Genomic DNA, 16,641 nt, shown 5'->3' with positions numbered 1-16,641 from the left:
TGGTGTTGGTGACCCTGGCACCTGATGGTGATCCTGGTAGAGGGCAGGGACACTGCTGAACGCCCTGCAATGCACAGCGCAGCCCTCTCCTCTCGTGCCCCCAATAGCGATGGGGCTGAGGATTGTGCAGCCTCGAGTAGAGGACTGAAGACAGAGCTTTCTCCACCTGGCACACCCTTAATAAATGAACTTTTGGCACTTCCACTGCAGGGGACACGGGTTCTATCCCTGGTCAGTGAACCAAGATCCCGCATGCCATGCAGTGTGGCAAAAAAAAAAAAAAAAATTTTTTTTGCTTTGCAGTTGGTGGTAATGGTAACCAACCGACGTCATTCGGCCCTAGACATCGTTACACTGTTCTCCCGAGCAACGTGATGTCATCCCGCACTAGAAACCGTTACACTGTTCTCCCCAGCAATGTGACATCATCCCGCGCTAGACAGCGTCACGCTGTTCTCCCGAGCAACGTGACGTCATCCCGCGCTAGACAGCGTCACGCTGTTCTCCCGAGCAACGTGACGTCATCCCATGCTAGACACCATCACACTGTTCTCCCGAACAACGTGACTTCATCCCACACTAGACACCGTTACACTGTTCTCCCGAGCAACGTGCTGAAGGCCCCGCAGCCATCTGCAGAGCCAGCGGCCCACCTGGGACCAAGACTCTGCCTTAATTGTGCCCGCAGACTCGGTGCCGAGAAGGCTGGGCGCTCAGATGCCTGCCCCCGATGACGGCACAGCTGTGCTGTCACTGAGCTGAAGTGGTTTTTTCCCCCTGAGCTGTGGTTGGTTCACGTTGAATTTTAGATGGTTAGAAGAAATTTTTCAAAAATGCACTCTTTTCCCCCTTGTTTGTGTTCTAAATTCAGGTATTTAGGAATTTAGATATTTAGATGTTCAGAAACTTAGATATTATCTAAATATGTTTCCATATTATCCTGTCTTCCATCTTCCCTGCTTACAGCCCTATGGACTTAAGGATACTTTTTTCTGCTTAGGTATTGGTTATGATGTTAACTTTTTTCTAGTCATCTTGACTTTTATTTATTTTATTCTTTATAATTTTATTTCATTTTTTTCTTTCGGCCACACTGTGCAGCATGTGGGATCTTAGTTCCCCAACCAGGGATAGAACTTGTGCCCTCTGCAGTGGAAGCATGGAGTCTTAACTATTGGACCATGAGTGAGGGCCTCTTGACTTTTAGATGGTGCTCTTGCAGCTCCTGGGTGCAGGCTCTGAGCCTTAGGGAGGCCAAGTCCTGTGCGTGTTGGGTTTTGCACCAGGTTACTTGTGGACAGTTTGCAGAGGTTTCAGTCACTTTTTGGTTTTCAACAGAGTGCAGTCGGTTTGATGCAGGCCAGAAACTAACCACTGCAGTTTAGCAGATGAAAGCCTTTGTATTAAAGGCTTCCCTGGAGCAGGCAGTATCTTGGGTTTCTCATTATTTAAGCTGACTCTTTTTACAAGTGTTTAAAAATATATAGATGTTTTTGATGGATGAATGGATGAGCAGAGTGTGGCATATGCATACAATCAGATATTATCCAGCTTTGATAAAAAGGAGATGCTGAAATGTTACAGCATGGTGAACCTGGAGGACGTTATGCTAAGTGAAATAAACCAGTCCCCAAAAGACAAATATTGCCTGACACCACTGCTGTGAGTTCCCGAGAGGAGTCAAGTTCATGGGGACACAGTATCCTGGTGGGTGCCAGGGACTGGGGGGTGGGGACTGGGGAGTTCGTGTTTAAAGGGGGTCAGCTTTATGAGATGAAGAGCTCTGGAGGTGGAAGGTGGTGATTCACAGCAGTTGAATGTACCTAATGGACAGTCACAAGTGCTTCCGATGGCAAACTGTGTTATGGGTATTCTACCTCAAACTTACAAATTGGAAAGGAATACCTTCTGGATGTTTGACATTAGGAATGGCGTATTGCTGACCTTGGGCACTGCAGCAAAGTGTAGTATCCCCACAGCGTGGGTTTTCCCCAGGTAGAATGCTGTAGAATCAAACAAGTAACCTCATTAAGACTTGGTTAAGTCTACAGATTAAGGATACAAGCCATTTGTAAAGCTACTTGAACCCGTGTTGCTAGAACAAAAGCTGTTCCACAGTGAACCTCAGTCTAATGAGGTGATTTTACTCCAAAACTTTCAGAGATTGTTTCTCTGGGACAGAGTCTACATGCTGGATGCAAGCTCTCCCCCGCGTTCTCTTTATCACTGTAGTTAACAGTACCAGCCACTTCCTGTCGCCAGTGAGTACTCGCCCCTCCGGGCATGACATTCTCAGGTGCCCAGCGCCTGCCCGGCGTAGACCAGCTTCCTGCCACCGCGTCAGCGTGACTCACACAGCACAGCGCGTATGAGTCACATCTGCTGGGCTGTTCAGCCTTAACGGGCTTAGCGTGGACTCAAACTTGACCTCCTTTCTACATGTGGGGGATATTTTCAATCTATGAGAACTTCCCAGAGCAACCAAAGTTGACTGACAGTCTTAACAGCCAATACCTGATGGTATGAAAAACACCCCAAAAAAATTTCAGTGTGTGTGGTTTTTTTTTTTTAGTTTTTATTGGACTATAGTTGTTTTACAATGTTCTGTTAGTTTCTGCTGTACAGCAAAGTGAATCGGCTATAGTGAAACTGAAGTTGCTCAGTCGTGTGCGACTCTTTGCGACCCCATGGACTGTAGTCTACCAGGTTCCACCATCCATGGGAGTTTCCAGGCAAGAATACTGGAGTGGGTTGCCATTTCCTTCTCCATTCAGTGTTTTTCTACAAGGTGGGTGAAGAGTCGGGAAGGATTTGTGAAGCAGCTGTGCAAGCAAGATGCCATCTTGCCCTGCAGCTTCCTGGCTGGAGAGAGAGCGAGGAGGGCAGGGCTGGGTCAGGCGTCCACCTCGAGAACTGAGCCTTAGAGGGCCCGGGGGGCTGGGGGGCTGGTATTTCCCGTTGCTGGGGCTGCAGCCGCCTTCCTTTGCTTCCCGGTGTTCCAGTAGGTGTTCAGTCAGGCTTCCTGGCTCTCCGTGTTGGAGTGGGGAGCGCTTCTGCCACCTCTGGCCGCCCGGTAAAGTGCCGCGGTGCCGTAGGTGGTGCGCTGATAAAGCCAGCAGTGTTTTTTCCTCATTTGCCATATGGCGGGAAGTGCTCATCTTCTTCTCCCTCCTTGAAAATCTCTACTGCTGTTAAATCTGGAAATTAATTGTATGTCATCTCAAATGTGACAGTAACCTGTTTGAAATGTAGTGACCTAAGGAGGCGACAGGACGAGGCGGTTGGGTGACGTCACCGACTCAGTGGACATGAGTGTGAGCAAACGCCGGGAGTTAGTGAAGGACAGGGAAGCCTGACTGCTGCAGTCTGTGGGGCCGCAAAGAGTCGGACATGACTGAGCGCCTGAACAACAGCAACAACAACAATTAGCAAATTAGGGGGGCGTGATTACTTTTGTGTCTTACCAGGGTTGGGGGCTTTGCCCTGCGTGTAGGTAACATGTAAATTCCCCCGAGCCCTGTCATTGTGTAACATAGTCGACTGCCGTTGGAAAGGGTTATGCTGTAGGTTCTGGGACAGCGGGGCTAAAGTAGAAAAAGATGAGTCAGAGAAAAATCAAGTTGGCTGAATCTAGAACTGGCTTTCAAGTTGAAGGTTAGAAAAAAGTGACCAAGAAGCAGATTTATCATTATTATAGAGTGCCATCAGTGAAAAATACTTTGGTTTTTTTAAGGACTCTGCCATGAAATTCAGGGCTGAAAACGAGGCCTGGGTCTAAAAATCCTGAAACGTACCCAGGGTCTTATCTGTTATGTGACTAGAGGAAGGAAATCAGCAGGAAAGGTTCAGTTAACTGGAGCCAAAGTTACTAAACATTTCCCTTAATTTTCTAAAGAAAATGTGTGAAAATAAGGAAAAGCAAGACTAAGAATTCAGAACATTTCCTGGCCTGCCTTGGGAGCTGTTCGCGTCTGAGCTCCTCTGTGTGTGCTACCTCCTAGGGTCTTCAGTGATGTTTCATGTTCGCGATAAGGGCCGCAGACCAGTGAGGGGCTCGAAACGCGAACAGGCACCTCGTATTTGCCACCCTAGATTTAAGGCAGGAATGGAGGGAAGGCATGAAGAGTTTTTAGATTTTACACGAGAATATTTCACTTGTTAACCTCTGATTATCTTGTGGTTAGCATGGTACTTCATATGACTTGGTGATTAACCAGGAAATTCAGTTGAGTGGGATAGCTCCCTTCTTTTTGTTTGTGCAGTGATTAGAGAAGACAGTTGGAAAAAGAAAATAAAGATTATTTTTGTTCATTATATTAAAAAAAAACTTTGTGAGTAGGTAATCGGTGTACTGGTTAAAATTCAGAAATTTTTACGGAAGGGTGTCTTTCCCCCCTCTGGCCCCAGCACCTCTCCCTAGAAGCAAGCATTGTCCTTCCTTCGTTATCTGTTCTTCTGAGAGACGTCAGGCAATATAGCATGTGTGGGTATACCTGTTTCTCCAGCAAACCTGAGAGCTGCAGTGTGCCCGGGGCTGGGAATGCCTGGCTCCCCCTCCTACTTTAATGTTGATACTCACAGTAGGTCACTTTTTTGCACTAAAAGCAGCACTGTATCTTAGAGATTGTTTTGTGTTGGTATTTATTGAGTTGTCTTATTCTCTTGAATAGCCATATAGTATTATATTTTAATTGAAATATCATTTTGATGTTTTTCAGGACAGTTAAAGACTAGAGCTTCTGCTTTCTTAAGTTAATCATGGTAATAAAAGATTCCATTTGTTAAGTGCCTACTTGTTCCAGGTACTATGGCAGTTGTGCTTATCTCAGTTAACCTGGGCACCAGGCCTCCAGGAGAAGTATTATTCTTTTTTTCTTTCTTGGCCAAGCTGCGTGGCAGGCGGGATCCTCCTTCTTGGACCAGGGATCAAACCTGTGCCCCCTGCAGTGGAAACACAGAGCCCAAACCACTGGACTGCCAGAAAAGTCCCTAAAGGAGGTATTCTTTACCCCAGGGGCCCAGAGAGGTTAAGGAACTTGCCAGAAATTAAAGTGTTAACAGGTGGTGATTCCTTGCCAGTTGTAACACAGTATGATGGTTATTTCAGCTGTTCCCTCAGGCATGCACTTCAGTTTTGGTGGAGATTACATACACCTGTCTCTATTTTTTGCCCACTTTTTTTGTGACAGGCAGTTCTCTACAACAGTACCTACTGCTTGTGAAATATGTACAAAAGTATGCTGAGAATGTGATGTCTGGCAAGAACTTCAAATGAACTTGAGTGTGCTGAAGAGTCCTGTCTTTTAGGTGAGAAATCCAGTCAAGGGGCAGGTCTACCCTCAGGCCCAGTCAGTGCTCCCATGGGTTAGAAACCTCTGGCCAGGCCTGCTGTCACAGTCCAGGGACACGTCACGTTCGGAGGGACACGTCACGTTCGGAGGGACGCGTCACGTGGAGGAGGCGAGGGTGTCTGACCTTGCCAGGGGACCCTGTTTTACCAATGAGAACTGCAGACAGACCGGGTTTGTGAGTCGCTTTTGTCTGTTTGTGGATTGTGGATAAGGATGCTAAGGGTTCTGTTGGGTGCACATACGATGGTGGATAATTAATACCAGAAGCGATGGTGGTGGCGTTTGATTGTTTTCCCCCGCACATAGGCTGTTGGAAATGTCATTTCTTCCGAGCCTTCCTCTCTCAGTTTTCCCGCACTGCATTTGTCCTGGCAGCGCAGGGGTGGAATTCAGGACGCTGCATCAAAGAGTACTGTAGAAGTACTGCCCCCAGGGCAGAGGTGGTCACAGCTGCTAAAGCATACTTTTAAAACTTTGAGAAGTCCAGAGATACGAACACATGGAAGTGTGCCAGTCAGCAGGAGGAAGGCAAAGGGCAGAGGAGGCAGGTGTTGGCAAACCTTCCCTCCCTGGGCTTGATTCTGAAATGTTTTCTCCTGACAGGTTTTACCATGGCCTGGATATCTGGCTTGTGAAAGGTGACTGGGGACTGGGTTGTGGCAGAGAAGGCTCTGTGTGAGGGGCTCCCTGCCAGGCCTCAAACTGGGCAGGGGTGGGGAGGGAAAGCCCTTGAAAAGATACGTGGGGAGGAAAGCAAGAAGGTATGGCAGGACTGCAGGAAAGGACCTCTGGTGGTACTGGTGGGGGACAGGTGCCACCTCCAGACAGATTTGTAGGTAGGTGTGGGAAGCTGGAAACCGAGCGTAACCTCAGAGGTTTCCCGAAACTTGGTAGCTTTTCTCATTCCAAAGCCCTTCGTAGCACTTATGGGCTTGATTTCTCCTAAGCTCTGGCAGTTTCATTCAAAGTGTTCAGTACTTGGGAGCAGATTTTAATCAAATAGTGATTGCCCTGGATCCTACACAGGGGGCTTAATATTAAAGAGGGTGGTCATTCATAGATTCAGATAAATCAGTGAATGGTTTATCTTAACAAACTGCTGAAGGCAAGTTATCACTGATTTAGAAAAGGAAAATATAACAGCTTTATTGAGATATGTAATTCACATAGTAATAAATTCATCCTCTTAAATGGTACAGTTCAGTGCTTTTTAGTATTTTTACAGTTAGCCAGCATTCACTGCGATTTTTCCAGGACATTTTCATCATCTCAAAATGAGACCCTATACTGTGTTAGCAATCTCCTCCCATCCTCCCCTCTCCCTAGCTTGACAACCACTTGACTGATTTTTATCGATTTGCCTCTTCTGACATTTCATATAGATGGAATCGTACAATATGTATGGCCTCCTGTGACCAGTTTCTTTCACTTAGTATGATGTTTTCTAGGTTTATCCTTGTAGCATGTATTGGTACTCCATTCCTTTTTATGGCTGAGTAATATTCCGTTACATGATATACCACAGTTGGTTTATTCATTCAGTAACTGATGGGCATTAGGGTTCTTTCTCTTTTGGGGGCTGTTACAAAATTCTGTGTACAGTGTTGGTGAGAACATATGTTTTCATTTCTCCTAGGTATATGTGTAGGAGTGGGATTGCTGGATCATTGAGTAACTCAGAGTTTAACTTTTTGAAGATGTTCCCAGCTGGCACTAGTGGTAAAGAACTCCCCTGCCAATGCAGTAGACGGAAGACATACAAGTTCAATCCCTGGGTCGGGAAAATCCCCTGGAGGTGGGCTCAGCAGCCCACTCCAGTATTCTTGCTTGGGAAATCCCTTGGACAGAGGAGCCTGGCAGGCTACAGTCCATAGGGTCACAAAGAGTCGGACGCAACTGAAGTGACCTAGCACTCACAACAGCATGCACTGATTTTTTGAGGCCTGTGTCAGGGATCCCCGTGGACCCCCGTACACACCCCTGTTGAGATCGAGAGGCCATTGCTGTGACCATTGTGGTCCTGCACCAGGATCTTTTTCTCACCTTACTGCCGGCGATCTTGGTTTTATGCGTATGCTAAGTTTCCGGCTGACTTTTGAGAAGAGTTGGTTATAGCATATGCTGGCGGTTGTGTTTTAGATGCCATGCAGTTTTATGCAAAATAAGTTCTCTTTATTAAAAATTACATTTGTAAAGTAGTAAAGAATAAAGTAGCTTTATAAAATCTGAACATTTTGCCAAATTGGCCTCGGGTTCCTTTCCTTTGTCCAGAGGTAACGGCCATTTTACATTGATGTTAAAATTTGCTTGTTTCATTCTGAAATGAGTCTGATCTTTAGAGCAGACTTTTGAAATCTTTCATAACCTGTGTATTTGGTGTAAGTGTGAAGTGTTAGAGCATTTTGTGTGACAGGTGTACTTGTAATAGGGTGGTTTGTCATAGGGAGGTTAACAATGTATGTTTTGAAACATCTTGGTTCCAATTTGACCGAATGGAACCGGTTGATCTAGTCTTCTGTTTTAGAAGACCTTTCATATCAGGAAAGCATAATGATATTTCCTGCTATGAGAAACCTTGAGAGTAAGTATCATCAGATGCCAGATCTTAGTTTCGTGGAGTGGCTTTTGTTTTGCACTGATTTTGTGGAATTGGTTTGGTTCTTTTAAAGTCAATTCTAATCAATGTGATGCCTATTGAGACACTGTTTCTTTGACCCATTTTTGGATCAACTACATTTTTAGATTATCTGCTGTTTTACATTTTCCAGTTTTCTTTTCACAATGATTTCACAATTGTATGACTTTGGTTGAGGGGAGTAATGAATTGATGTTTATCAGTTTAGGGGGAAGTTATTTAGCATAGATCACTAAGATGTTTCAAGAAATCCCTTTAAATTGGCTAACTTTCAGTATGTTTCATAATTTTTTTGGATTAATGATTTTACCCATATTGATGTACTTTCAAATATTCCCTTTGCAGTATTTTTTTAACTTTAAAGTATTTCATGCCATGTGTTAACTTTATATATATCTTGAAGCATTAAAAAATTTCATTATCTTCACTAGTAATTTACTGTTTAAAAAAGTTATATTCTGCTATATCAGGTTTTAATTGATTAAAAAAACAGGTCCATTTAGATATGAGACAGGAGTTCTGACACCACTGATGGGTGAAGAGTGGCCTGGTGGTGGCTGTTTTGTGGGACACTTTGACAGCAGCCATCAGGAACGTTTAAAATGGTAGTGCCCTTTGGCTCAGAAAACCCAGCCTTAAAGGATCTCCTCAGATTGTACATAAAGGTTGACATGTAGGTATGCATTTTATAGGGTTGTGTATAGAAGTGAAAAATAATGGGAAAACCTTTATCTTTAGCAGTAGGCAGTTGGTTAAACCATGCTGTGTCTTTAAGGTGAAATTCTGTGCATGATTAAAAGTGACGTTTTTAATACTGAATTGATGGGAAATGCTCGTAATAGAAGTGGAAAAGCAACTTAACAGAGCAGGACATTCACCATGACGCCACCTTTAATCAAAAGGGAGAAACGGGGAAAGGAGCCTGGGAAAACGACAAGAAAAATATACACCACAGTATTCAAAGTGGTTATATTTGAATAGTAGAATTTGGGCAGGAAGTTATCTTTTTTATTTTGAGGAGGTCTTTCAGCTCCTTGTACACACAAATTTTTGGAACCTAGATTTTAAAGTCTGAAAGTAAAAAAAAATTTAACACATGTTAAAATAGCCTACTTTAGTTGCTTCAACAACTAATAAACTGATAAACTTATCTGAGTTTTTTTTTTTTCTTAATTTTTTTAAATTTTATTTTATTTTTAAACTTTACATAATTGTATTAGTTTTGCCAAATATCAAAATGAATCCGCCATAGGTGTACATGTGTTCCCCATCCTGAACCCTCCTCCCTCCTCCCTCCCCATACCATCCCTCTGGGTCGTCCCAGTGCACTAGCCCCAAGCATCCAGTATCGTGCATCGAACCTGGACTGGCAACTCGTTTCTTACATGATATTTTACATGTTTCAATGCCATTCTCCCAAATCCTCCCACCCTCTCCCTCTCCCACAGAGTCCATAAGACTGTTCTATACATCAGTGTCTCTTTTGCTGTCTCGTACACCGGGTTATTGTTACCATCTTTCTAAATTCCATATATATGCGTTAGTATACTGTATTGGTGTTTTTCCTTCTGGCTTACTTCACTCTGTATAATAGGCTCCAGTTTCATCCACCTCATTAGAACTGATTCAAATGTATTCTTTTTAATGGCTGAGTAATACTCCATAGTGTGTATGTACCACAGCTTTCTTATCCATTCATCTGCTGATGGACATCTAGGTCTTATCTGAGTTTTAAAAGTTATGCCTGGGTCACCGGGGTTCTTTGTCACTTGTGTGTAGGTGACGTTGAATGTGCCAGAAGCATCAGAGCCCTACCAAGTGACTGCTTTGTGGCTCTGTGATCACAAACTCATTTTCTTTGGCATGTCATCCGGTTAGTGTAAGTTAATTCTTTTTTTAAAATTGTCGATTGGCTCTTATCCTTTTTTCTTTGTTGATGTTTCTTCTATTTGTTTATTTTTGGCCCTGCTGGGCTGCTCTCTAGTTGAGGTGCGCAGGCTTTCTCACCACAGGGGCTTCCCTTGCCTTGGGGCGCGGGCTCCAGGTGCGTGAGCTTCAGGAGTTGCAGCGCGCAGGCTCAGTGGCTGCAGCGCTAGAGCACAGACAGGCTCAGCGGTTGTGGTGTGTGCGCTTATTTGCTCTGCGGCCTGTGGGATCTTTTCAGATCAGGGACCAAACCCATGTCTCCTACATTGGCAGGCAGACTCTTACCACTGAGCCACCAGGGAAGCCCGTAAGTTAATTCTTAAAAATATCTAGAGAAATTGTATATTTCAATTGAAATTGAATATCAATTTCAAGAGAAATTGAGATGATTTTCCTATGTGATCAACGGTCTGTAAAAGCAGGTCTGTTCTCGCTTGTGGTCCCGTTGGTGCTGTTTGAGGGACCGTGGGGTGGAGATTAGAGGCCACACTCAGCTGGATCCCCAGGCGCTGGTTAGAATTGCCACCACAGGGACCTCTCTTTTCAGCATCCTACCTGCCATGGCTTGCTTACTTACATGTGTTGAATATGAAATAAAGGTGTTATTTTCATTTTATTTGATATTTTGCTTATGTGAGTATCTCTACTATCTCCTAAATTGAATTATGGCAGATACGTTTATTATAAAGCGCTTCTGCCACTTGATAAAAAGTGTGGCGTTTCAGACTTCTCTGGAGTCCTCCAGCTTTCCTGGGGTTTTATGCCAGAGGATATTCCTGACAAGTCACAGGGTAAATTGACTGTTGTATTTCTGCTGCCGTTTCTGTGGCCTGTCAGGGTTTCATTTGATTGTCACCCCAAAAAGAAAAATCATCAATGGTTTACTTCCTCCCACTAGAGCATATTGAGCAAGAGGCTACAGAAAATACAAGAGATGCAAGATTTCCAGGTTGTGGGCCTGTTTCTGGCCAAGCCAGCCCGCCTGTCTTTTTCAGGAGTCCAGGGATAAACTCTGAATCGAGTTACACAGCTTAGAACAGTAGCTCATCTGTTTGCTCTCGCTGTGGACTGAGCTTGGAGAGTATGTGACAGGAAGGAAAACTAGGGCTTTTAGCTGATGTCATGCCGGCCCTGTTGCTTGGCAGCCACATGCCCATGGTGGCCAGGACTGGACGTGGCGGGCCCTTGTGATGGAAGGTGGAGGCTGCTGGGCCAGCCTGTCTCTGGGTCTGCCTTCTCTCCTGTCTTTCTGGGCTTCCTGAACTGAGGTGCACAGCTAGCTTGCCTCCTGGAAAGTTCAGTTCAGTTCAGTTGCTCAGTCACGTCTGACTGTTTTTGACCCCATGGACTGCAGCACGCCAGGCCTCCCTGTCCATCACCAACGCCTGGAGTCTGCTCAGACTCATGTCCATTGAGTTGGTGATGCCATCCAACCATCTCATCCTCTGTCGTCCTCTTCTCTTCTGCCCTCAATCTTTCCCAGCATCAGAGTCTTTTCCAGTCAGTCAGTTCATCACATCAGGTGGCCAGAGTATTGGAGCTTCAGCTTCAGCATCAGTCCTTCCAATGAATATTTAGGACTGATATTCTGAATATCAGACTCCTGGGAAAATAGTCCCTTATTTTTATAGAGGCTCCCAGATGCTGCGTGATTGCTTTTCTTTAAATAAGCTGTTGAAAATATTCTTAAAAATGACTTATTTACATCTGTGAAATGTTTATGTGGAAGCACAATCCAGTTTACTTGGTTCAGAAAAAATCATTACGTAGGAACAAAGTTTGTTTTTCCCCCTAAAAACACCTTTATTGAGATACAGTTCACATATCATATAATCCACCCACTTAAATGATAGATTCAGTGGTTTTTAGTGTATGGTTTTGAATATATCCACAGCTGTACGCAGCCATCACCACAATCAATTTTAGAACATTTCCTCACCTCAGAAGGAAAGCCAGGCCCCTTCAGACCCCTTCTCCCCTCGCCCTAGGCGCCCACACTGTAGGTTTCCTGTTCTGGACATTCGTATGAATGGAATCATAGGATGTGGTCTTTTGTGCTAGCTGCTTTCATGGAGCATGTTTTTAAGGTTCATCTGAGTTGTAGCATGCATCAGGACTCCATTCCTTTTTAAAAAATTATGGTAAAATATACATGGCGTTGTTGTTCAGTCATTCAGTCATGTGTGACTCTTTACAACCCCACGGACTGTGGCACACCTGGCTTCCCTGTCTTTCACCATCTCCGGGGCTTTGCTCAGACTTATGTCCATTGAGTCAGTGATGCCATCCAACCATCTCGTCGTCTGTCGCTAACATTTACCGTTTTAGCCATTTTTACATCTACAGTTCAGTGGCATTAAGTCAGTCAGTTGTTGTTCAACCATCACCACCATTCATCACATGAATGTTTTCATCTTCCTAAACTGAACCCTTGTGCCCATTAAACACGGACTCCTCATCCCAGCCTGTGACCCCTGTTTGAGATTCATTTGTTGTTGTTCAGTTGCTAAGTCTTGTCCGACTCTTTTGCTAACCCTGTGGACTGTAGGCTTCTCTGCCATGGAGAGGAGCCAGGCTCCTCTGTCCGTGGAATTCTCCAGGCAAGAATGCTGGAGTGGGTTGCCATTTCTTCTTCAGGGGATCTTCCCCACCCAGGGATTGAACCCGTGACTCCTGCTGCTCCCTGCAGCTCTGTTCAGCTATGTTTTGTGTTTCCTGGAAGGTGGTATGTCCTGTTGATGTCTAGCCCTGCTGACTCCTTGATTTGAGCCCTGTGAGACCTATGTCCAGGCATCTGACCTCCAGAACTGTAAGACAATGAATGTGTGTTGTTCAAAGCCACTAAGTTTGTGGTCGTATGTGACCACAGGAACAGTCATTTGTCTTTTGCAAGACTTCTGCAGACTCATTCTGACATCATGCTCCTGTGACCCACGGGGGTGCCCAGACCTGCTGTGTGTCCGATGTGGCATGTGGCACCCTCCAGCTCTGTCTCCCATCTCTCTCAGCATCAGAGGTAAACCCAGGGCCTCTGGAGCCCGACACCTGCCTTCGCTCCTGGCTCGGCCACCTCCTTGCTTTGCGCCTCCATTTCCTCCTGTGTGCGATGGAGGCAGCCCAGGTCCGCCCTGAGTTGTCGGGAGGTTGAGATGGTCCTGCCGGGTCACATACTCAGAGCGTCGCAGTCCCCGGGCTCCGTGACCCTGCCTCCTGCAGTGACTATGTGAGGTGCTGCTCTTGACCAAGCAGTGGATTTTTGCGAGTAGGAGAGCTTTAGCGCTGTGCCCAAGGTCTCACAGTGAGTGCAGAACTGGGATTTGAATCCCTGGCTCCCTGGCTCTGAAGCCTGTGGTTTTTCTCTTCAGTGAGGCCCTCCCTCAGGAGAAAGGGCCTGTCCCTGGGGGAGCTTTTAGCCTCATTAGAGAGCCGGGCCTAACCCGCCAGCCTGGTGAGGACAGTGTAGGATGGTCAGTTACGATGCGTGGCAGGGAGGAGCCCAGTGAAGGGAGAGTGCCGCGGGCCTTGCCGATTTCAGAAGGTGTCTGCTGAGCACCTTCCCTTGGGGGCGTGGGCCTGGAGAATTGAAGCTAGACGTGACCCCTGCCTTCAGGGAGCTAGCAGAAGATAGCAAAAGCTTCCTGAGGATGTTGGGCTTCAACCTGGTTTTAAATAGTAGGTAGTTAGAATAGCAGAGAAGAGTGAGGAGTTTTGACTGGAAGAACAGGAGTCAGTGGGTGAGGTGGCGAGTGGTATCAGTTAGTGCTGGGCTTAGCTGCTTGTGACACAGGACCCCAGAGTCACATTGGCTTAAACCACCTAGAAATTCGTTTCCCTCGTGCATTGAAGAGGCCCGGGAGTAGCCAGGCTGAGCCGTTGCAGCAGCTTCCCGGGCTTGGTGGGGATGCGCACTCCTCGCAGCTGATGGCTGCGCCATTCCTGGGATGTGGCCCTTAACGTCATGGTCTAAGACGCCTCTACAGTTCTGGCCATGTGTGCTAGTCAGGATCCTGGCAAGAAAATGGAAACGACACTGGGTATTTCAGCAGACCTAGAGAATTTTATAGGAAATTGGGTGAACAGGCAGAGGAGAACCAGAAAAGCAGAAAAGGGAACACAAGTGAGTAGGATAAGGAGCACTGAGTGTGCAGGGGCAGACTCCTGGGGCTGGGGAAGCGAGGGGAGAGGGATGAGATCCTGGAAGCGGAGAGGAGGGCCTAACTCTGTGGGCCCACCTCCGAGGGCACTGCTAGGCTGTGGTGGGGCTCTGACCTCTGGGCTGGTACCCTGAGGAGGGACCATGAGGCTGGTGCTGGCGTTGCCCACAGAAGTGAGGACGGGAGTGGGCGGGTTGGTACCACAGCACGTGGGCAGGTCTGCCTGCCGCCAGAACCCGGTGACACAGGAGCCGCTGCTCACGGGGGGGTGTCCCCGAAGACACCAGCGTCATCGCAGAACCGACCTGGAAGTCGGTCCACACCTCAGGATGGATGGGGGGAGGGGCCCAGCATGTGAGCAGGTCCGTCTCTGGCTTCAGACCCTTCCTTTACACTCTCTGTGCTGGCACTTGGTCACACAAGCCTGGACGGCTGTAGAGGTGGCTGCTAAGTACACTCCTGATGTGAGGCAGGCTGCCCCCTGGGCGCAGCCCAGCTTCTCTAACGCAGGAAGGGCAGAGAACGTCCGCCACAGAAGTGGAACTGGCCACGACTCTCTGCCACCGTTAGTGCGGAGCGTTAACACCTCCAGATAAAGAGTTCTCCCGGTTATCTCTCTTCGGCACACAAACTGAACTCTGTCTCTTGGACCGGTTCTTGGCGGGACCTCTCACCGTGTGCCATGAGCCCTGTCTGGGTGTGTGATGGTTCCATTGTGGTTTGTATTTTAGCCTCCCTTGGGGAGTGTAGTTTCACTGGACTGTTGGTGGATAGAACAGGGAGAGAGGCAGCTGGCTCTGGAGACTGGGGACTGTTGTTCTAGAAAGCCGTGCTCCAGCTGGCTCATGACTTTGTCTCCAGAAGTTGTACAGGCACAGCATTGCTGTGTGATACACTGCACCTGACGGGCAGGCGTAGGTCAGGGTTTGCTGAGCACCTGCTTTAGACACTGTCCTGCAATTTTGCAGTCTCTCTTAGAGTTTTATGCCTGCATTCTTCCCTGGAGCCGAAGTCTCTCGAGGCAGGACCAGAGTCGGTTTCAGTTTTGTGTTACCTGAGCTTCTAGTATCGTGCTTCGCTTGGGTGATAGCTCTTCACGATCTGAAGCCTACACAGTCGAGGCGCCTTGGGTCTTGAGTTCCGAACTGCACAGTGTTTAATGTTCCTTCATTTAAGTCTCCAGTATCTGCACTAATCATTTCCAACCCGGGCAGGTGATTTGTCCCCAAGGCTACACTTTACTGTTAAGTGTCCCCTGTAACGTGTTCCTCGTCTTCAGTAGTCATGTGAAAGGTTTTGGGTGTTGAAGTCTCCCCTTTCCTCTGAGAGCTCCAATAATTCTTAATGTTGCAAATTGTTTGAAACAGCTGTTAGTCAAATCTGGTTGAGAAGGGGTGGATCTTGCAACTTCAAGTGGAAAGTCCTGGGGGGATGATTTAGGTATTGCTCCAAGATTTTAACTCAGCAGTGACGGGAACAGGATGGGAATTTGGGGTCACAGATGAACATGGACTGGAAGGGATACATCTGAGATACCCCCACCCCCAGTTCCCATGGCTGAGGTGGGTCTCTTTGCCCCGTGTCCCTCTGTGAGGCAGATGCTACATGCAATTAAAAGCTGTTCTAATGAGGTAGATGAACCTGCAGCCTATTATACAGAGTGAAATAAGTCAGGAAGACAAAGACAAATACTGTATATTAACGCATATATATGGAGTTTCGAAAGATGGAACTGATGGTCCTACATGCAGGGCAGCGAAGGAGACACAGCTGTAAATAACAGACTTTTGGCTTCAGTGGGAGAAGGTGAGGGTGGGATGATTTGAGAAAATAGCATTGAAACACATACATTACCACATATAAAATCGATGACCAGTGCAAGTTCCATGCGTGAAGTAGGGCGCCTAAAGCCGGTGCTCTGAAACAGTCGGGGGCGGGGTGCTCTGGAACAGTCTAGAGGGATGGGATGGGGTTCCGAATGCGGCGGCGGAGGGGGAGGGGCCAGGTATACCGACGGCCAACTCATGTCGATTATGTCAAAAGCTAGCACAGTGTTATAAAGTAATTGCCCTCCAATTAAATTAAAAGCAAGACACCTCCCTTGTGGCTGTCCTAGAAGGACCGATGGGGAGTTTGCCTGTGGAATTGATCTGAGAACTGTGGAGCTCATCTGTGTTGCAGGTGCCCTGAGGGACTGAATGGAGACTCAGGTGAGGGCAGGTATCGTGGGCGGGAGCCGACTTCTCGCCCAGTTACCCCAGAAGAGTGACGCGGCTCGCCCTCAGGTCCCGCTCCTTACGGTGCTCTTGTTTCCAGCAGAGGTGGCCTCAGCAACATGCTGTTCCAGTGCTCCTTGCCCGACACCCTGGCCACCGTCGGAGACGAGCCTCGGAAGGTGCTCCTGCGGCTGTACGGGGCGATCCTGAAGATGGTGAGTCCCTCGGCTGCTCGGGGCGGGGGGCCTGGCCGCAGTTCTCATCCTCTTGGCCTGATTACCTGGGAGGAGATTTAAGACGTGTTAGTGGTGTTGTGGGAACTATTTAAAGACACTGCTTTTACTGTAATCGGGCTGCAC

General features: G+C 47.0%; 1 protein-coding gene across 4 annotated transcripts in view; it reads left to right on the top strand.

Moving 5' to 3' along the window:
* Positions 1–16,641, top strand: part of CHKA (choline kinase alpha) — a 59,826-nt gene that overhangs the window by 10,737 nt on the left and 32,448 nt on the right. For all 4 annotated transcript variants that reach the window (XM_061407215.1, XM_061407216.1, XM_061407213.1 and 1 more), the window contains exon 2: positions 16,386–16,497. In XM_061407215.1, the coding sequence (XP_061263199.1) occupies positions 16,386–16,497 (112 nt within the window). The remainder of the gene's footprint in view (positions 1–16,385; positions 16,498–16,641) is intronic.

The sequence above is a fragment of the Bos javanicus genome, chromosome 29, assembly GCF_032452875.1.
Source record: "Bos javanicus breed banteng chromosome 29, ARS-OSU_banteng_1.0, whole genome shotgun sequence".
Lineage (NCBI taxonomy): Eukaryota > Metazoa > Chordata > Mammalia > Artiodactyla > Bovidae > Bos > Bos javanicus.
Note: the sequence above shows the minus strand (reverse complement) of the source record. Positions and strands in the feature narration are given on the sequence as shown.